The 22504-nt window shown below is 48.1% G+C and overlaps 1 protein-coding gene across 4 annotated transcripts in view; it reads left to right on the forward strand.

The window, feature by feature from the left end:
• The window catches only part of BACH2 (BACH transcriptional regulator 2), a 358001-nt gene extending 336764 nt beyond the window's left edge, over positions 1 to 21237 (forward strand). For all 4 annotated transcript variants that reach the window (XM_028108030.2, XM_028108032.2, XM_028108033.1 and 1 more), the window contains 3 exons: positions 3089 to 4681; positions 14761 to 14967; positions 19046 to 21237. In XM_028108030.2, the coding sequence (XP_027963831.1) occupies positions 3089 to 4681; positions 14761 to 14967; positions 19046 to 19528 (2283 nt within the window). In that variant the 3' untranslated portion in view covers positions 19529 to 21237. The remainder of the gene's footprint in view (positions 1 to 3088; positions 4682 to 14760; positions 14968 to 19045) is intronic.
• The last annotated feature ends 1267 nt before the right edge of the window (positions 21238 to 22504 follow it).

Genomic DNA, 22504 nt, shown 5'->3' on the forward strand with positions numbered 1-22504 from the left:
TATGATGATCATCTCAAGCTCATCATGTCTCCTCAGCCCAAAAGGATCGGTGATGTGATTTGGGATGTGGAGACTCTGCTCATTGGCATCCTCAGTCTCACTCATACATTTTCGCATCAGCTTGTCCCTGCATGGAGAGGCGTGTTCTCCAGCTCCTTGTAGCCATGTGGCAGGTGGCGATGCCCCATGACTGATCTAATCATCCCCAGGGGTGTTCCTGGTTTCTCTAGGAATTTTCTTTAAAACAGCTATAGTGGGGGACAGTATCGGGACTTATTGAGACCAATGGCATTGAAATAAAAAGGGAATGACCATAAGGGAAGACTTTACAAAAAATATAAGTGACATCGAGGTGAGTTTCCCCCATTTCCCATATGCTGGGCACATCTACCCAAACTCGAGATGTGTGTTTCTATTCAGCAACTGGCAGATTGCGTGGGAGCGGAGCAGAAAATGCTTCCTTATGGAGGGGTCAACAGTGCCTTGATTAGGCCATTCTTCTCTTTGTTGCACAGTCACATTACAGCGAAGGGATGGGTCATGTGACATTCCCATGCATCCTTTGGTTACTTGTAAATGTGTACTTCCTTGCCTTGCACTCCCTTTGAAAGGTTCCTGGGGGAAAATACATAAAACAGATATAGCAGATACTGCATTTGGTGCATCTCTTACCATGTCAGCTTAGTAGGACACAAAGGTAGGTCAGATGAGCTCCGTTTCGATAATGGTACTGGGGGTTAGGACAAATAAGGACTGTTGCTGTGCCCTGACTGGTCGGTTGGTGTGGTTTATTGGTTTACACAGTGACTCACTGCAAAAGTAATTTGAGACGATACTCGCCAAACAGACCGTGTTGTTACGTTCTGTACACTGTAGTTGTACATTAGAGGCACGGGTAGACTTACGACATTTCAGCACCACACAAGCTTTCATCGGCTGTATACCATGTTAGAGACCCTAATCAGATGCAGAGTTATAAAGAGAAATGAAGCCATCCCTGATCTGAAGGAGCTTGCTGTCTAACGGTAGAAACAGACCCAATTAAGTATAATAAAAGTCGGATAGCAATGATTGCCCTTGTGGAACTATAATGTGAGTCTAGCGGTCATGTTTTTCTGTTGTGTTCTTTTTTTAACCAAATATCTTGGGACTCATTAACTGACAGAGGGTTTTGTTTTTTGTTTTTTGTTTTTTAAATTTGGAATTTTATTTAAAGTCCTTCCAAAATACGAACAATTAAAATCCCATTCAGTTATATATCTAAGAAATGTCCCTGGCTGGAAGGAATGCCGCATGTTCAGTGCTGCCCTGAACAATCCAGGGCATTTTCCTCACCCTAGCGATGGGGCTGAGAGGCTGGTATCGTTTGTTCTAAGAGGTTGGGAGACCGCTCCTGGAGAAGGTGGTGTCCATGTTGAATCGCAAACAACGGATAGAAGTCCTCACAGGAGTTTTGGCTCTGTGTGCTGCCGTGAATTCAACACATGTGGAAGTCAGCCACAGAGCTGGCCAGTTCAACTTGCTCTGTACCGACACCCTTAACAGATATTTTGATATTACTGCTCCTAGAGCTTCCAGCAAGGACCCCGTGCTGGCTGCTTTCATTCGATTTGTACACACGATCCGCAGATCTGCCTCCCCTTCCTATGGGATCAGCAGTGTTTGCAAGAACCTAGAAGATGCATGTAGGTTTGCATATAGGGTGAGGAAGCCTGCCCTGAATACTGGCAAGTTTAATCCCCTCCCATCTGAGAAAACAGTTAGCCTTAGGCAAGGTATTTCTAATTGTCTAAGTCACCCTCTGCGTGTATAGGGGTGTGTACGCGGATGCAAAGCCATGCATAAATAGCACATTTTTTAACTTTTAATTTTTGTATTGTTATGTTAATCACCATACATTACATCATTAGTTTTTGATGTAGTGTTCCATGATTCATTGTTTGTGCATAACACCCAGTGCTCCACGCAGAATGTGCCCTCTTTAATACCCATCACCAGGCTAACCCATCCCCCCACCCTCCTCCCCTCTAGAACCCTGTTTGTTTTTCAGAGTCCATCGACTCTCATGGTTCGTCTCCCCCTCTGACTTACTCCCCTTCATTCTTCCCCTCCTGCTATCTTCTTCTTCTTCTTTTTTCTTAACATATGTTGCATTATTTGTTTCAGAAGTACAGATCTGTGATTCAACAGTCTTGCACAATTCACAGTGCAAAAATAGCACATTTTCAGTCGATAAAACGTAAAGCATGAGGAGCACCTGACATTAGTAGGCTGAGCTCCTGAAGATTGAGCAGGAAAGGAGACAGCCGCCTGGCAAAGCCGCCGCTCATAATTAGGGAAGGAATAGCCTGTGTCCTGTGCCGCTCAGCAACTTCAACCATTTAAATGGCAGCCGGTTTGTTTAGTTGTGTAACCCCCATTCTTTCTGAGCCAGGAGTTGATTTTGGGGTTGAGAACACTGCTTTGGATTGTCGTCATCTCTGGTATCCCTGTAAGGTCAGGTATGACGTGATGACTGAAAAGTCCCATCTGGAAACCCTGATGAATGAGAAAAACAGAAGTTGCTTCATGTCACTCTTTAACTTGTTAAGTGAGGGAAAACTGTTTTTCAACCCCTGTGGACTTTCAGGTTTAACAGGCCATATTGCCAGTTTTGCAGTTGCCCAGAAAAAGAATAGAATGCTTTCTTTGGCTCGAGTGAGCTGCAAGTGTCACGGCTCTCCTTACTAGAAGGGCTCTCCACGGGACTGATTGGGAGGGAAATTAATAGGCTTCCCATTGTTACCGTGCATTTTTGCCAGGATATTTCATTAGCGTAAACGCTGAGCCCGTTGCCATCTTGTTTAGCCACTTGACCCTGGTGATTTTCAATGCCATGTGCCAGGTGATGAAGGGGAGCGAGGCATGCACGAGACAGGCACTAATTATTGGAGGCAGAAGCATTGCTGACCCAGTGCGAGATTAACTGCTCCTTTGCAGTCTCTATTCTGGGACATTAGCACTGTCTGGTTATCTTGCTTCAGTTGAGGGATTTGGGACAATAGCCGTGCTGATGGTAACGTCGGCAATTTCCCTGTTTGTTTTGCAGGTCACGGCCAGGGGCTTTGGGCCTCTGCTACAGTTTGCCTACACCGCCAAACTATTACTCAGCAGAGAAAACATCCGCGAGGTCATCCGCTGTGCTGAGTTCCTGCGCATGCATAACCTGGAGGACTCCTGCTTCAGCTTCCTGCAGACCCAGCTCCTGAACAGTGAGGATGGCCTGTTCGTGTGCCGGAAGGACACGGCGTGCCAGCGCCCGCACGAGGACCGTGAGAACTCCGCGGGAGAGGAGGAGGAGGAGGAGGAGGAGACGATGGACTCCGAGACGGCCAAGATGGCGTGCCCCAGGGACCAGATGCTTCCAGACCCCATCAGCTTTGAGGCCACCGCCATCCCAGTAGCCGAGAAGGAAGAAGCTTTGCTGCCCGAGTCGGATGTGCCGGCCGACACCAAGGAGAGCTCTGAAAAGGACGCGTTAACACAGTACCCCAGATACAAGAAATACCAGCTTGCATGTACCAAGAATGTCTACAATGCATCATCACACAGTACCTCAGGTTTTGCAAGCACATTCAGTGAAGAGAACTCTAGCAACAGCCTCAAGCCGGGGCTTGCCGTGGGGCAGATTAAAAGTGAGCCGCCCAGTGAAGAGAACGAGGAAGAGAGCATCACGCTCTGTCTGTCCGGAGATGAGCCTGACAGCAAGGAACGAGCGGGTGATATTGAAATGGACCGGAAACAGCCCAGCCCCGCCCCCGGCCCCGCCCCCGCCGCCGGGGCCACCTGCCTGGAGAGATCCAGGAGCGTGTCTTCCCCCTCCTGTTTAAGGTCTCTGTTCAGCATAAAAAATAGTGTGGAGTTGTCTGGCCTGCCCAGTACCTCTCAGCAGCACTTTGCCAGGAGTTCAGCGTGCCCTTTTGACAAGGGGATCACTCAGGGTGACCTTAAAACTGACTACGCCCCTTTCCCGGGGAATTACGGACAGCCCCACCTGGGCCAGAAGGACCCGTCCAACTTCACCATGGGGTCGCCCCTCAAGGGGCCTGGGTTGGAGGCTCTCTGTAAACAGGAAGGAGAGCTGGACCGGAGAAGTGTGATCTTCTCCTCGAGCGCTTGTGACCAAGTGAGCACTGCGGTGCATTCGTATTCTGGGGTAAGCAGTTTGGACAAAGACCTCTCCGAGCCGGTGCCAAAGGGTCTGTGGGTGGGGGCTGGCCAGTCCCTCCCCAGCTCACAGGCCTATGCCCACGGTGGGCTGATGGCTGACCATTTGCCAGGAAGGATACGGCCCAACACTAGCTGCCCGGTGCCGATCAAAGTCTGCCCTCGCTCGCCCCCCTTGGAGACCAGGACCAGGACTTCCAGCTCATGCTCCTCCTATTCCTACGCAGAGGATGGGAGCGGGGGCTCACCCTGCAGCCTCCCTCTCTGTGAGTTCTCCTCCTCGCCCTGTTCCCAGGGAGCCAGATTCCTAGCCACAGAACATCAGGAACCAGGCCTGATGGGAGATGGAATGTACAACCAAGTCCGACCCCAAATTAAATGTGAGCAGTCTTATGGAACCAACTCCAGCGACGAATCCGGATCGTTCTCGGAAGCAGACAGTGAGTCGTGTCCCGTGCAGGACAGGGGCCAGGAGGTAGGGAACCCGCATAAATTCAAGCATGTGATCCACTCTTGCAGTCCTTTATCTGGACTCTACCTGCTGCCCCAGCACTCCCAGATTAAAGGTTCCAGGAAAGGGACTGCCTTTCCCATCCACAGAGGCAGGATGCTTCAGAGTTATTCCAAATTAACCACTTTTGTCCTAGAAGGCACTTGAAATTTGATCTAGATTTTGGTACTCAACAAGCAGAGGCGAGCTGCTTAGTAAAAAAAAAAAGTTCAGTCTAATGCATGAAAGCATGCCCAGTTACTTCAGATCTCCCCCTTCCTCCTCCCTGTCTCCTTCTCCATCTGCTTTGAAAGGGTGCCGTACTCATCACCCTCATCCTGGCGCTGCACCCCTTCAGGGTGAAAGAAAATAGAGAATCACTTTCAAAATTGATTGACAGTAGACAGACCCACAATAACAGGTGCTTGTCCAGCACCCTTTAAGTTTTCCTTGTCAGCAGGAGTCCCCGGGGCCATCCCTTGTCCATTGCAGTGCAGGCGACAGACCGCTCCCCCTCCATCCTGGTTCCCGGGGGGCCCTGCAGGAGCACCCTAGTCAGACACACACAACTGTGTAGCGTATCGTTTCCTGAACTCCCCACCAATGATGAAAGGTCACTTTGAGGAGGAGTGGGCGCGAGTAGCAGTTTCTGCTCACCCTGAAAGCAAAGTGCCTTCCCGTGCTCTGTAGCTAAAAATTCCCAAAGGCTCCCTCCATCTTACCAATGCCGGGAGATGGAGCGGGAACACCACCAGCCCCACGGTGAGCAACACTCCCATGGCTGAGGAGAGAAAAGAATAGACGCCCCCTCTGCTCCCCTTTCCCTCTGTAACATGAGAGGCCCCTGCAAAGATCTGAGGGAGTCCTGTGTCATGATCTGGCACTGTCTGGCTGATTGACAAGGAACCAACCTGACACTGCCCCCTGGGTCTCAGAGCTGCCTTGGGAGCAGCGGGAGCAGGCCCGGTGAGAAGCCCCTGCCCAGAGAAGCCCCTGCTCAAAGAAGCCCCTGCTCAGAGCTGCTTAGGCCTGCGCCTTCGGCCCCCGGCCACACTCCCGGGATATTGGCCCCTAGGAAAGCAGGGATGTTAACCCAACCAGACAGCAGAAATGCCACAGGGGATGAGGTGCCTTTTCACAGAGCCATGTGCGGTGGATTCAGCCTCTGCAAGATTGGTAAGAAGCACATGAGGTTTTAGTTAGGGCATGTTTTGAAATAGATCCCAAAGCTCCCTGTGGCCACGGCAGAGATGCCCTGTGGTCACTTCCTCATGTTGCTAGGGAGCCCGCTCCCAGCTCGTCTGTTACTGCCTGGGGGGAAAAATGGAGTAAAACAGAAACACGCTGCAAGGATTTAATGTAGCTCAAAGAAATTATAAAGGAGATTTGAATGGGAACTCTTCCTGTCTGAGAATACACCCTGTCCCCTCAGGTTTGGGTTGTGCCCAGTGCCCCAAACCAGGGGCACCGGTGTGCCCCCCGCCCCCCAGCTAAGATTTGCGCTTTCTCTTTCCTCCTTTCTCTTCCTTTCGTCATAACTTAGGGGAGGTTTTCTTTTTTTCCCCTGACATTGTTCCTAAGCGCCCCTGATCCAGAAGCCTAGTCCCTGGGTCAGGTTCATCAGCATAATGATTTATCTTGCTGAGGATTGGTGTCTGCAGAAAAGGACAAATGTCTTTATCTTTGTCTCTCCCCTAAGAGGAGCCCCACCATTAAGCTGAAGGGGTTGTGTTGTCATGTTATTTGCGTATGTTCAAGGAACTGTCAGTTTCTGATCATCTCCTTTTGTCTCTCTCGTCTCCCAAAAGAGAGTTTAAAGTCACTTCTTCAAGTTAAATGCCACCAACAAGAGCACGTGTGTTTTTCCTGTGTGTTTGGGCCATATCACTTGTCTACCTTTAGAACGTCTCTGTTCTAAATGAACCAGTCAAAAGGACAATTCGTGCAACCTATAAAAAAGTCGTGAAAAATACCAGCGCTTTAAAAATATTTTTACTTTTACTTTTCAAAAAAAAAAAAATACGTTCTTTTAATTTCTAAACACTGAAAGCAGGAACCTTTACCAGAGCTCTATGCCGTTTCAAGAATCATATTTAGCCCCCTTCAGGAGGGCATTTTGGACAGGGTTGTTAGAGTAAAGGTAAACTTCATCCCAGTTTGACATCTTAGTTTTCCTAGAGTAGAGATTAGGTCTCAGGGACTCAGCATGACTTCTCCTCTTTGAGTTAGTAACTTGCTTCCAGGAGTTACTTTGACCCCAGTGGAAGCGTGGTCCCCAGTAGTAACATTGAAGGCAAATCCTTCCTTCACAATGTGAATTGTCACTCGTTTTTCTGAACTGAACTGAACTGAACTGATCGAGAAGAGGCCAACATCTGTTGGTCTGATCCTGCCCTGATCTGTTCTTGTAAGAGGTTCAGGTGACTCCCCTTCTGAGTGAAGCCCAAGGAGACACTGGAGTCAGAAACCAAACAGAGTCCTCACCTCCGGCCAGGCACCTGTCCAGTGCTCCAGACAGATGGGCCAGGCTCCTTCCCAGCCTCCCTTCCTCCACCTCAGTCAGGAGCCAAATGTTAGATCAAAAGGAAAGTATCAGCATTCCTTACAGTCGGTAAGGTGTTCTGGTTATAGTAGCGTCTCACGGATCCTGACTTCTCTCCTCTTTTTTAACTGTCCCCTGGCTTTGAAGAGAGCTTCAGTGAGCACAATATTGTCCTTTCTCAACAATCAGCTCTTTAAAATTACTTTCTTCTTTGAAATAATCAAACACAACATACCCAGCCCCTAACATACCAAATTTAACAGGCTCTCTCTGTGCCTGCTACAAAATACAAACACATATCCCCATTAAAGTTTTAGTTTAATGGCATTTACTGTACAATTACTCAGCAATGTGCTTCCTTTACAGAGCTGTTCTACTATGTGCATGCCTCTAGGTCAGTCACATCGGGTTAAAGCATACTTCTTTAATATCCATGGGTCCCACAAATCACAGCTTATAGCTCTCATAGCTACCATCTATCAACTGACAGTCCAGGTGTTTCCAGTTTTTTTCCCTTCTTATAAAAATTGCTGCAATAAACATTTTTGTGAACATATTTAGTAGTGGTGCTTTTATTTTTGTGGGTTAGAATCCCCGAAGGGGGTTAAAGGTGATGCTTATCTGTGAACTACTCCCTAACTACTTCCCCAAAAGGTTGTATCCTTCAGCTATTTATGGATGTCCATCCCCCCTGCTCTTGCCAATACTGGCTGTTACCAGTCCTTTTAAATTTTGACCATCTGCTGGGTAAAAGATGATAACTAATGAGGTTGACATCTTTTCTCATGTGTATGTGCCATTTATATTTCCCTTCCTGTGACTTGCCACTTTCCATCTTTGCCCATTTTTCTCTTGTGTTGTTCATCTTTAAATCAATTTATAGGATCTTTAATCCCTAATACAGGAATATTAACCTTTTATTAGAAATGTTTCCGATAGTTTCTCCTACTTGGTCTTTTTATTTATGGCATCTTTTTACCATATAGAAAGAAATGTTTAAGTTTTATGCAGTCAAGTTATCCATCTTTTTCTTTATGACTTTTGGGTTTGCTATATTACTTAAGAAGTCAGTTTGGGAATTTCTGTCTTACTTCCAATGATGAAAAATATGAACAGGTCACATTAAGTAGAAAAAGTAACAAAACTGTATGTATAACAAGGTCCTAATTTGCTTCATAAATATACATATGACTAAAAAGGCAATATGGAGAATAAGATAAAAATAAGAGGCAAAGTTGGGGAGGAATGTACCTCTGTCATTTCTGAGTTTTATGTATGTATATCTCACAGAGGGTCATTATTTTAATTGAGATTCAATTCACACACCATAAAATTTACCCCGTTAAAGTGAACAATTCAGGGATTTTTAATGATTCACAAAGGTTTGGACCATCTCCACCGTAGTTCCAGGACATTTTCATCACCCCAAAAAGAAACACCATCCCCATTAGCAGCCGCTCCTCACTGTCCTCCCCTCAACCCCAGGCATCCACTAATCTACCTTCTATCTCTAAAGATTTGCCTATTCTGAACATTTCATAACTATGTGGCTTTTTGTGTCTGGCTTCTTTCACTGAGCATAATGTTTTCAAGGTTCATCCTTGCCATTGATGTACCAGCGGGTCCACCATATCTCAGTGCTTTGTTCTTTTTTATTGCTGAATAATCATCTACTCTGTGGATAGAGCACACTTTGTTGATTCGTTGAGCGGTTGAGGGACATTTGGGTGGCTTCCTCTTTTTGACTATAATCATTGGTGTACAAGTGTTTTGTAGACATAAGTTTTCAGTTCTCTTCATTATGTATCTAGCAGTAGAATCGCCAGATCATATGATAACGATATCTTTAACCTTTTGAGGAACTACCAGACTGTCTTCTAAGGTGATGGCCCCATTTGACATTCCTACCAGCAGTGCACAAGGGCTCCCGTTTCTTTTCTTTTTTTTTTTTTAGATTTTATTTATTTATTTGACACAGAGAGACACAGTGAGAGAGGGAACACAAGCAGGGGGAGTGGGAGAGGGAGAAGCAGGCTTCCCACTGAGCAGGGAGCCCGATGCGGGGCTCCATCCCAGGACCCTGGGATCATGACCTGAGCTGAAGGCAGGCGCTTAATGACTGAGCCACCCAGGCGCCCCTAATTGTAGGTTTTAGTAAGGAAGCACTAGAAAGACAGTTTGCATGGCCAAAAGGATCGGTTAGTTGGACCTGCTTTATTAACACATTTCATGGCAGGAGGCATAAAGCGTGCGAGAGTAAGGATGTGTGTACGTTTGTGTTGATGCGTGTGTGTGGGAGCAGGGAGAAATAATGTCTGACATGTAATAAAATGGAAGAGCCGTGTCTGACTCTCACTCTTCCACCCACATGCCAACTTCCAGACATATGTTGTATGTAAAAATTTTACAGTCATTTTTTGTGGTTCATTGAATCAGGCATCTTTCTTAAAGTGCCTCTGATTGGTCTGCTTAATAAAAAGAAAACTTTGCTAGGCAGCATAGAAGTCGGCCGTATTTCTAATTAAAACGATGTTTTTGTGTTGTCTAGAAAGATGTTCCTAGCATCTGGAATTCCAAAGCGTACTGTCTGTCTGGAAGAAGAAACCATGTGACAAAGAAAGATAGGACTAATCAACAGAATTAATAATACCTCATATCTATCAGGCAATTCAGACTTTTCAAAGCACTTTCTCCATCTTTTACCCAATTTTATTCTTCATAGCCGTCCTGTAAGCTAAGTAGGGCATGTATTATCTTTCTCTCACGGATCCTCAAAGAACTTCAGGACAGAGAGAATGAAAAACTGGCCTGAGGTCAGACAGCTAATTAATTGCAGTACAACTAAATCCCAGGTGTCCTTCATTTGTTCTGCAAACTGGACCATGCAAATAGAGGGTAGAAGGACAGTTGTGCAGGAAACGTTTCTTAGTGGAGATGGGAGATTCTGTCTCAGGCATCTGTCTAGCATGGACCTGGCTGTCCCGCTGCCCACAGCACTGAATCATCAGCCCGATGGGCATCTTGCTTCCCCCACCCCCGGACGAGGCACAGAGATCCCAGGGTCTTGTAAGAGTATAGGTGTCAAGGGTGCTGGGCCTCGGGGTACTGTTAGCATCCGACTCCTGCGGCTTCTATTCAACATCTAGTAGTGAAACCAAGAAAGGAGGCAGGAAAGAAGATTTGCAAACCAGCTTCAGCTGGGATTTCTAGAGGAAATGCTTGCTTTCAGCTTTTTCTGCAACCTTTGCGTCGCTGCCCTGCTTCTCCAGTAGCTCCTGTTCAGCCGACCAGCAGCTCCGGGCAAGTGAAATGTGGTAAGAGGCACGGTGAGGCGAGGGGGCTGTGGTCTGCTTACAACCCTGCACAAAAGATACAGAGGAAGCACAGGTCACAGGGGAGCCCATCCGAGCAAGACAGCCATTGTTTGGGGGGTGGGAATTTTGTCTCCTCTTTTGTCTCATATTTGAATTTTCTGCAAGAAGTTATATTTCTTATATAATTTTTAATGGTTATTTTTGCTAAACTGGGAGCAAAGAGTAATTCTGGCTGCAGAACAGGGTGGTTGTTGGTAAGGAGAGAAGTGGAACAACGAATTTCTGTTGGGCGAGAGGAGGCACCCCATCTCACCAGGTGCTCATGAGCTGGAGTGCCCAGAACATCTAACCCCGCTCCGGTTGCTGTTTCTCAGTTCGGTCCTGCAACTGGGCTGAAAAGCCCTCTGTCCTGTTCTTCCAGTCGTGCTCCAGAGGGCCGAGGAGGAGAGGGAGTAGCAAGTCAACAGTAGCAGACCATGCCGGGGGTCCTGTTGGGCCCACGGGATACACCTTGCTGATTCAGGGGCTGCGCCTCATTTTCGGAGTCGCTACCGAAAGCCGAGGCGGGGGGAGGGGTGGGGATGAGCAGCACCCATGAGAAATCAGTACCCTCAGCCCCGCGGGCCCTTCCCCTGCTATGCAGCATGCTTAGCCCCCGAGGCCTGATGGGCTTCACCTTCTGTGCATCTGGTAGCTGACCGCAGGTGCAGGCCAGCGCTCAGACATGTGGTGAAGGGAACTGGCAGGACATTTCATCTTGTTACGTTGGGTGTTTTGCACTGTTTCTGAGAGTCCAGTGAATGAAAACGAAACCACTGCTGCGAAGTAAAATCCTGGAAGAAGTGTGTGGAGGGACAATAAATAAGATGGTAAGCCCTCTAGGGCCTATTTGGGTTCTAAGAATTCTCCAGAAGAATGGGAGAAGGGTCTCCGCCCTTCTGAAGCATTTGAGCCTTCGAAGGCCAAGTCACATTAGCTGACTTTTGATCCCCGTTCGGGGAGTGTTGGGGGGCCTGCAAGCTTAAGAATGGAATATTCTCCCCGATCCATAAGGGGGTCTCTGGCTGCTCTTTATCACCAGGGAAGATGTCCACTGGCTTGGAACTTACTGCTCTGCAAAGAAAAAAGAGCTGTGGCCAAGTTAACCACTCCTGCATCCCAAGCACACTTTGGGACTTCCTCTTGGTAGTCCGTGGAAGCTCTCCCTTGCCTGAGGGCCAACAGAGCCTATTAGGAAGCAACAAGAGTGGTTGGCTGTGGGGTTTCTTTCCCATGGAAGAAGGTCTATAGCTGACTATTTTCTTTTCCTTTGACCTCTTTAAAAAGCAGCTGGAGTTGCAACAGCTCTGCCCAAACTTTATATGGCCTTTTGCTTCAAGGACTTTGAAACAAGCATTGTTGATTTTTCCTTTTCCTGTCAACCTCTGTCCTCTTTCCCTGGCGTTTTATATTCGCTGTCTGGATGATTTTAAATACAGTAGCTCTCGGTCTAGAAGGCCTTTTGACTTCCCTGTGGCCCGAACTGTAGGTACATACTCTTTGGGAAAAGAAGTAAGCAGGATTCAGCGCAGAAGCAGCATTGCTTTGTTGTCGGCAGAGGGGGAGACTGCACGAGGCCCCACGGTGCTGCAACCTCTGGGTGCAAACAAGGCTTCCACCTGGTGTGGAAACATCCGTGTCCCCGCCTGGCTGATCCCCATGTGAGTTAGGCACTGTCCAGGATTGGAGTATCTGTTTGTTATCCAAAGGGTATAAAGGGAAAGCAAACATTCTTCGTATCCAGGCCCTGTGCAGACACAGCCCATGGACAAAGCCTGCTTGCTTTCCCTGCAGTGGCAGCAGGGCTGCGCTGAGTGTGGTGGAATGTGTGCGGTTGCGATGTTGCTTTCTTGGGCCAAAATTGTACAGGTGTCACGGGATACAGTTCACCAGGCGAAAGTTGAATCAGAGCACCCACTGGGAGCCCTCGGCAAATGCCACGTCTAGCAGGCTCGGAGCTATGAAGGAACCTGACAAAGCAGTTGCATCCAGCCACAGAAAAGTCAAATGATCATGCAGTGTGAATGCCTTTGTGTGTGGGGATTAACTAGCCATAAATGCCAGGATTTAGACTCGTCTTCCTGCATCTGATGCAATCAGAGCAAAAGCCTGAGCTCAGAATAGAGTATCTTCATCTGACTCCCCTGAACGACGCAGACATAACACTGCAGCTTCTGAATGTTAACGAGGGCTTGGTTTCTGCACCTGTAAATATTTTGATCAGTTAAACTCGGATCCTCCTGTTTTTCTGGTTACTCCAGTTCACTGCGTCCCATTCGTTCCGTCTCCTAGAGCTATGCTGTCCAGTGTAGCAGCCACACGCCACACGTGGCTATCGAGCCCTAGAAATGTGCCTCGTTCTGAATTGTGCTAAGTGCAAAATATGCCTCCCAATTTTGAAAATGTAGTGCTAAAAAAGTAAACTATCTCAATAAGGTTTATATTAATTACATGTTGAAAATATTGTGGACCTATTGGACTCAACTAAATATACTATTAAAATGAATTTCAGTTGTTTCTTTTCACTCCCTTTAATGTGGCTGCTAGAAATGGCAAAATCACAGCTCGTGTTTGCATTGAACAGCACGGGGCTGGCACTTGAAGGAAGTTTAGGTTTATAGCGCCATCTGCTGGTCCATCGAAAGCGGATGCTGATGTAAGCAAGAATTAAGTGAATCTGAGCCCAGGAGACAGACACTTTGTCTCTTAGCCAAGCAACATGCAACCTTCCTTTTCAGAAACAGAACCAGAACCAAACCCTGGAGTCCCTGCATCATCAGTAAGAGTCTTGGAGAGGGCAGTGCTGAAGATCCAGGCCTGTGCATTTGACAGAATATAAGGAGGACACAGATCCATCCATCCAGAGACTCTCATCCTCTCCTTGGATAATGCTTATTTGCCTTTGTCAAGAGTCTGGACATTGGAATCTTGCTGCTGACAGTATCTGCATCAGTTATCACTGCTGCATAACAAATCATCCCCAGACTCCGTGGCTTAAATCATTTAAGATCTCACCGTTTCTGTGGGGCAGAACTCAGGAGTGGCCCATGTGAGCACTTCTGGCTTGGGATACCTCATGAGATCGAAGTCAGCGGCTGGGGCCTCCCATCTCTGAGGTTTGACGGGGCCTGGAGAATCCACGTCCAAGGTGGTTCGTGCATGTGACTGGCTGGGTAACGCTGGTTGTTGGCTTCAGTTCTTCCCCACACAGGCCTGGGCCTTCCATGGGGCTGCCTGGGAGTCCTGTAGGCCTGACAGCTGCTTTCCTCCAGAGGGAGCAGCCCAAGAAGCCTAAGAGGAAGCTGCAGCTCCTTTTATGATCCAGCCTCAAGCCACACACCATGACTCCCACCGCATGGTGATGATCCAGAGGCAGAAACGTGCATCCCGCCTCTGGATAGGGAAAAGTCAACATCATGTTGTAAAAGGAAACGTGAGATGGGATGGCCATTGTATTTTTGGAAAATACAATCTGCCAAAGTGCCCAGCTTTGTAGAGCCCTAGCCAGCTCAGGAGCACGCCCCATTTTGCAGATGAGGAGATTGAGGCTCAGAGAAGTAAGGTAACTAGCCTGAGGTCTCATGTCTGGTAGAAGGACTAAAGCCCACTTCCAACTCCTAGTCCACCCCAGTGTAGACTACCCGAGTTCTCTCGCTGCCTCTTCTTATGCCGTGTTACTGAAAATCCCACTGGTTGTTTCGTCTTTCCAGCCTCTTCGAGGTGTGTGGTGCTCTCCTCATTCAAGTATTTCAGATAATTCCTTAGATGATGATCTTTTATTGAGTCAAGGCTCCATGGAAGTAGGTTTTCAACTAACTATATAGCCTTTCTTAGAGAATTGCTGTAACAGTGAAAAAGTCCACATTTTCCAGTATCTCCCATGCTGTTTGCTTCAGAAATCTCAGGAGCGATAATCACGTTACAATTTGTGTGTACAATTGTACACAATTGTGTATACAATTCACGTTCTGTTTGACTCTCTAAATGTGACATCTTATTTATATCTGAGACAAGAAAGAATTAATCACTGCTTGCTTACAGTAGTTTCCGTACTATCTGGTCATCTTTAAAAGGAGGTTTTACCTTTTTTTTTTTTTTTATATTCTGCCAGCTGGTATTCAAACTAAAATCCAACCACCATAATCATATTCTACTGTTCTTGGTTTCAGGTCAAACTTCCCTTTCCTGTAGATCAAATCACAGATCTTCCAAGGAACGATTTCCAGATGATGATTAAGATGCACAAGCTAACCTCAGAACAGTTAGAGTTCATTCACGACGTCCGACGGCGCAGCAAGAACCGCATCGCAGCCCAGCGCTGCCGCAAGAGGAAACTAGACTGTATTCAGAATTTAGAATGTGAAATCCGCAAATTGGTGAGTTGACCCGTTTGTTTTTATCAGCAACCCGGAGTGAGCAGGACTCATACAGGGCTGCAATGGTGAAGGCTAGAGAAGTGGAGAGAGGGTCACCATTCGGGGAGGTTTGGGTTTATTTTTAAACAAGTTTCTCAACACAAGTAATAGCTTTCTATCTGGAATTGTGTGTGTCTGTGCAGGTGTGTGATCACATTTCAGTATTTTATATCCTTCAGCCTCCCTGCATTTAGAGTGAGTTCTTTGTTCATTCAGCATGTACTAGTAGCTAACATTTATTGCATACATGTGTGAACCAGGTGTTACTCTCAGCTGTTTTTATAAATGATCGCATTTAATCCTCACATCAACCCTGTGACTTAGATTCTATTTTCTCTCCATTTACAGAGGAGGAAACGAGTGCAGAGAGGTTTGCCAACTCCCCACTGTGTGGCAGAGCTTGATTGCAAACCCAAATCTTGTATTTTCACCACTGCTTTCTCCTGCCTCCCACAGCAGAATGTAGAATCCAGATAGGATACCACGTGATCTCCTGAAGGCCCTCAAAACCCCATGTCCTTGATTTTGCAATTCTGCCTCCAAGGGGCCGGCACCTTTTCCCCGTGCCTTTTGTCTCAGGGAACAAGCCCCCATCTCCCAGGCTCCCCTCACTGGGAGCTCGGTGCCCCCTTCTCCTCCGTAAGCAAGCTGAAGCTAAATCCAAGTGGCCTCTGGCTCCTGAGTTAGCTTTGAAGGCAACCAGTGCAACTTCATTCAGCTTGACCTTTCTGCTGGCCAAATACTGGAAACATCTTAGGTGCCATGCCCATGTCAGGCTGAAGAAGAGAGAGGCCACGTGATATGCTTATGCTCTAAGTCTGGGTCCTCAGATTATACGTGGTGATCCTTTGCCTCATGGTAGGCCACCGTCCTGATGAGAACCTAAGAACAAGTGACATTTGAAAGGCATGAGTAAATGTTACCTGTTATCAAGGTAGTCTTGGACCTCAGGGTCTTTTTTCTTTTTTAACTCCCACCAAGCAGGGGAAACCTGCTCCTCGAAGTGGCTCCCCTCACCTGCAAAATAAAGCCCAAGCTTCTCAGCAAGATATTCGTGCTTGCTCGTACAGTTTAGTCTGTAGCTACTACCTCCAGCCTCACCTTCCACTCCTGTCCTCCAACTTGACCCCTAACAGAATCCAACGCTTTGCACTTCCTGCCACCTGCTGTTTCTGCTTCTGTCTGTGCATCTGCTATCTCCCCCTCTACCTTGGACATTCCTCAAGCATTTTCTTCTCTGACTTCATCCTTCATCTTTTAAGAATCAAGTTACTGTCCCCTCTCGAGGGAACATCCTAAGTCCCCGGTGAGGCTGAGCACCCACCCTGGGAGCCCTGATCTGACCTCTGGCTTCGTGCTTATCACAGCAGTCTCGGCGTGTCTGCGTGTGTCTGTGTCCCCTGGCCCGAACGGCAGGTTCCTCACAACAAGGACAGTGACTGGATTGACTCTCAGTCTCACCAGTGCAGGCCAAGGGAGGCCTCTCAGGAAATGTCAGTTGCCCTGAAATGTATTTGAAATTGTGACTGGGTTGTGGGATTACGAATTTCTTCTTTAAATTTTTTCTTTAATGTTGCTTTAACGACAACAACAATTTGTATTTAAGCCACATAAGGAAGCAAGACATTGCTGCTGGTGAATGTGGGTCTTCTGAAAGCCCACTGGGGCTTCGGTAGGGACCCAGCAAGGCTGAGTCCGCTGAGTACGAGCCGTCAGGGCCTTGAGCACACATCCGGGTTCCTTCGGCCCCATGCCCCTCTCCCAGAAGTAGAATGATTCTCATCGCCCGTATTTAAGGAATGCCTGATTTTGTAATTAGAATTCTTTCCGTGTAATTTTGCAATACAAATAATAAAGTCCAGTAACAATAAACGAGTAATAAAGTCTAAACCACACACCAGGCAGATATCTAAAGCACTCCGCTGATATTGTTCAGCTGAAAAACGGGAGAGGTTATCTCCTACTTCTCCTCCCACTGGTTTTGGAAACCCCTTCAATAATAGGGTGCGTTTCCGCACTGAGTGAGGGTCTCATTACTCATCAGTGTCCGTCTGTGACTTAGAGCTTCACCCCTGTAACCAGGGCCTGGGTTTATACTGCCTTTCCTGCGGACAGCCAAAACACTGTCGCCGCATAAGTTCATTTTTTTCTCCCTCAAAGTGGCCCGAGACAGTTGGCAGATCAGTAGGGGGTCAGTGACAGAATGGGGACTGAGATGGCCCTCCTACGCCGGGGCGGTGTGGCCTCCATCTCTGCAGGCCCCCAAGGCCTTCCTGGCACCCCGGGATGCACGGCCACAAACGTAAGATTTTTTTCGCAAGGAGATCTCCCTGCTGTACTTCCTTTCTTATCCACCGCCCTCGCGCTTCAGCGCTGGGCCCGCTCACCTGGTCTGGGTGCCGGCGCTGGGCCCGCCCACCTGGCCCGGGTGCCCGGATGGCGCTGGCAGGCGGGGACAGGCCGGCCCGCCCCGCGCGTCTTCAGCGCGCACACACTCGCTCCCCACTCCCACGCTGCCTGTGGCACGCCACAGCTTTTGCAAACTTGCATAATGTATTTCTCTCAACTTGCACTTGTACATCTGTTTATTTTTCATTTTTAAAACATGTTTTCTTGATAAATTTATAAATATTTGAGCAGGTGCCCTTTCCCCGTGTAAATCTGTCTCCGACACACAAGCCCACGCTGCCTACCAGATTGCATTCGTGAGCAGCACGTGCAGCTCCCGTGTCGGAGCCCCCATGTCGTATGTTTGCTTCTCTCTCCTCCTTTCGCTCCCTCTCCGCCCCCCCCCCCGCTCCATTCTCCCTCCCATCTGGTGGTGATGTCCAGTTTCCTCATCCTTTCACTGTGTGCCCCCAGTGCAGCCTCCACATCTCTCCTCGCTCAGCAAGTTCGGGTGAAACTTTCACCAGCCTCCCCTCTAGCAGCGAAATTCATCTCTCTGATGGGATGGCGAATTTTAGGAACACGAGAGCTTATGTGAGATTTTCTTGGAGGAGGACATCTCGGAACCTCAGGCTAGTCTGCTAGGACTCGGTCTCCACGCCTCTGTCGGCCCTTCCCGTGTCCAGGGAGAGCCGGTGCTCCTGACGCACTGCGCGGTCCCCAGCTGTCCCCGGGAGGACCTGCTCTGTCCCGTCTGTCCGCCGCAAAGGCCAGAAAGCCTGCTGAGGTTTGATCGAATCATGTGAAATTGCCCGTGGTCGATTTTTGTTGTGATTTTCGTTCATTTTTTCAATAGACTTTTCTTTTTGGAGATGTTTTTGGTTCACAGCAAAATTGAATTCCCCTGCGCCCTGCCCCTACGGCACTCACCACCTCCCCCATTACCAACACCTCCCACTTGAGTAGTGCATTTGTTACCGTTGAGGAACCTGAATCCACACAGCATAACCACCCAGAGTCCATAATTTGCATCAGGGCTCACTCTTGGTGTGGTATAGTCTGTGGGTTTGGACAATGTATCCATCGCGACTGTACACTGAGTAATTTCACTGCCCTAAAAATGCTCTGTGCTCCACCTGTCCATCCCTCTCCCTCCCCCCATCCCTGGCAACCACGGGTCTTACCCCCACCCCATAATATTGCCTTTTTCCAAAATGTCATAAAGTTGGAATTGGCCAATTTCTGACTTTCAAAAATGGCAGCCTAATGCACGGGTGGGGGGGTGGATTTTTCAACGACAAAGTTTGGGACTGAGAGTTTTCCAGCTGATGCTCTACAAACCCCAAATTCCAGGAAACCAGAGCCTTGACTCCCTGCAGTTCTCTGGTTTTGTGGGAATGTTGCTGGTCACTCTCCAGAGGAAGCGGCAGGCTCACTGGCGCACCTGGATAGGCTGCTCCGATAGGAAACTCACGTCCAGGCTGCTTGAATACACGTCTTGTAGGTGCCTAGATCCCGGCCTCGTCATTCATGAGTGAGCCTGTCCTACCAAACGCAGAAACGGAAGCTGGAAAACCCCCGGAAACCAGGGCTTCTGTCTTCCCGTTCAGGCTTGATGGGGCCTTCTCTCTTTTCTACCTCTGTTGTCCAGGTGTGTGAGAAAGAGAAGCTGTTGTCAGAGAGGAACCAACTGAAAGCCTGCATGGGGGAGCTGCTGGACAACTTCTCCTGCCTTTCCCAGGAAGTCTGCCGCGACATCCAGAGCCCTGAGCAGATCCAGGCCCTGCACCGGTACTGCCCCGTCCTCAGACCCGTGGGCCTCCCCGCAGCCTCCAGTATTAACCCCGCGCCCTTGGGCGTCGAGCAGAACCTGGCCGCCGCGCAGTGTGCCGTGGGCGAAAGCGCACCCTGCTGCTTGGAGCCCGGAGCGGCTCCCCCCGGCCCCCCCTGGGCCCCCGGCTGCGCCCCGGAGAACTGTACTTCCGGGAGGAGGCCGGAGGGCGCTGAGCCGGGAACCTTCTCAGAGAGGGCGCCTCCTCTTGAATCCAGGAGCCAGACGGTGACCGTGGACTTCTGCCAGGAGATGACTGATAAGTGTACGACTGACGAGCAGCCCCGGAAAGAGTACACCTAGTGACCCGGCCCGCCTTCCAGTTCTCCCACGTCTCCCCCCCCCACCCCCCAGGGGGTTCCTCGGTCAGCCTGCGGTGCTGTTCATCTGTTGTCTGGAAGAACCAAGAAGGAATTTGGTGCACACTACAGCGTTCTTAGCAGCAATACTGTTTCTAAGTATTCCCTCCTCTCTCCACGCGGGAGTGATACACAGTTCCCTTCACAATGGTGCTACCCCTTGCCCAGGCAAGGAAAGACGGCGGTGGTGACACTGTCTGTCTGTGGGTTAATTTCAGTCTCAACAGGGATAGACTATAACACCTCTAGGACCCAACCACGGATTTTTTTTCTCAGTGGCCCATGTCACAAACCCTATCTCAGGAATTTCTTCTGAATGTTCAATTTTTTCATTGAAGACAGCTTCTATACACATCAAAGTTTTATAGCTAGACTGTACATATTATATATAATATATATATAAAATATATATATATCCATATGCAAAAGTCCTGCATGCCTCAATTTTCTCATCCTGAAACTGGAAACTTCATTTCTCGTTTATCAACAGGTTCCAACATTCCTCTTCTTTTGTCTCCGATGCTAGAACTAGTTTGGTAACTGTTAACATAGTCATTTTTCTTGCTTCACAGTTCAATTTCAGTTTGTACTTATTTATGGAACAGAATTCAATGTTGGAAGCTTTTTTTTTTTTTTGAGGTTTTATTTCAGACCCTTTTTCTGTTGTTGTTTGGTTTGCTTTGGGCACCATCGGCCGGTGTCCTCGGAGTGTCGTGGGTTTGTTGTTGTTTTTTTTCTTGCAGATACTGTACAGTCATGGTCAACTTTGCCACTTGCACTGAGTTTTGGGTCAAACCTATTTTCTTAAATGAAGTTGTTATTACTTCAGTATAACTCAAGTATACTGTATATTCTTTGCTTTTAGTTGAAAAGTAAGACATTTTAGCTAATTAAAAAGCACTCAGGTGATAATTATGTAGGAAAAATAATCTTGCCAAATAATGAATTCATCCTAGGATGTGTAGACAATAATCTGCTTGAATATTTTTATATTTCACCTCCTCCCCACCTCTCCCGGAAGCAAAGTTTAAATGCAGAGAGTTCAGAGTTGATGCTGGATGTTCAGACTCCTAAGTGGGGAGAGAATTTGGACGTCCACTGGAAAGTGCATCCAAACAGCAGGAACCCATGATTTTGTACCAGAACTCAGCAGGCATTGGCTCCTAAAAATCAAGTTAGAACTATTTTCTCACCCAGGGGGCGAGTCCCATTCATTTCAACCCGTCCTCAGGCCTCTGCCTGTTTTTGGAAGGGCAGCGCAGGAGGAACTTTGTGGAAGGATTTGGCTGATCAGCCACCCGACCACCCCGGCCCCCTGCTCCCCTGTCCAGGCCCACTACGCAGGCTGGGCTCCCAGGACCTCTCACCTGAGTCAGTTTAAATCACAGCACCTGGGGTCCTGCCTGTAAGCGGCGTCCTGGGTTAATGCAGCTTGCCCAGAGTAGGAGAGAGTGGGCACATGTGAGCCTGGGGTCTGTCCCTGACGCAGGCAAAAGAATTTCTCCCTCCCTTCTCCAAATGCTTTGAGTTGAATTCTGAGGGTTTTCTGCTTGTCTCTTGTCCAAAGGCAGATTTCGTTCTGAGGCTTTGGACACGATATGGCCAAGGAGCCCCCCTGCCCCCTTACCCCGCCACACACACACACACACACATACACACCACACACACACACACACACACACACACCACACACACACACACCACACACACCCCCCACACACACCCTCACCTGATGGTAATTTTCTTCTCTTGCTGCAAAACTGGTTGGCTTGCAACCCACAGAGAGCAGCTTCCCTTGGCTTTGGGGGCATGCTGGCCCCTGGCCACGTTTACAGGAAGATGTGCCCAGACCCTGTCCCCAGCGTAAGAGGAGGCGGAGTCCCTCCCTCCCTCCAGTGGGCCCTCCAGCCTGGCTGCGGGAAGAGTCCCAAAAGGTTTGATGTGGGGATGGGGTGGTGGGCAGTGGGGAGTAGACAGTTGACTTTGTTTCTTTATTTGTGCCATTGTTTGGACAATATTAAAGCTGCATGTAAAAGGGGAAATTAGTATATGATGTAGGCGAAAAGTGAAATCATAGTAACATATGTTTTAGTATTATTAACTTTTTTCTGTACAAATATTAGCGCTAAATGTTTAAATATGTATGAATGCCAGAAATTTGTTGGTTCATGCGGTAGGATTAAAAAAAAAAAAAGGCTTTTCTTTTCAAATAGTTCCGCTTTTAAAACCTGCCTCTGGGTTTCTGTTTCTCCTCATGTGCGTGTGTATGTGCGTGTGCTAGTCTGAGACAGATTTTGATGTGGCTCAGCGTTGGAGCTGCCGTTTTTATTATGGTTGTTGGAATGTCTTGGCCTAGTGGAGCGGTTCTGTGCTTCACCGTGGGGTTTGCCTTTGTGGAAACCTGGTGATGGCTGGAATTTAAATTCAATGTGAATCATGTGATGCACCACAGGTATGTGTTGCGGTGGAGGAGTCAGCCAACAGTATTTTGTTGTTTTTTTTTTTAACTCTCTGGTTGCCTTTTTTAAGTGACCTCCTCTTCTTTTGGAAAAAAAAGAATGTTTCCTGCTAGTCTCATAACCAGGTCCAAACCAGCCTGTTGGCGTGATTCACCCTGGTGACAGCTCATGTGCAACTGGTAGTCTTGACCACATTCCACAGTCTCCCCCTGTCTGTCGTTCCGTCCGCTCGCCCTGTGCTGCGGCCATGTCCGGGTGGGGGAGGGGGCCCTCCTGATTTCCCTCCACCCTAATTCAGCTCACATTCTCCTGCCCCCAACCCCCACCTCGCATTTCTCCCTCTTCCTCAACCAACCCCCCCCCCCCCCCGCTATGGGAACTGGTTAAAAACACTGTTTGAAAAACTCTTTCCATTTCTTAGAGATTTTCTAACGACTTAATGATTTTGTTCACTATGTACC

The sequence above is a fragment of the Eumetopias jubatus genome, unplaced genomic scaffold, assembly GCF_037043125.1.
Source record: "Eumetopias jubatus isolate StellerSeaLion01/CBP00866 unplaced genomic scaffold, mEumJub1_p1.0 scaffold_6, whole genome shotgun sequence".
NCBI classification, from domain to species: Eukaryota; Metazoa; Chordata; class Mammalia; order Carnivora; family Otariidae; genus Eumetopias; species Eumetopias jubatus.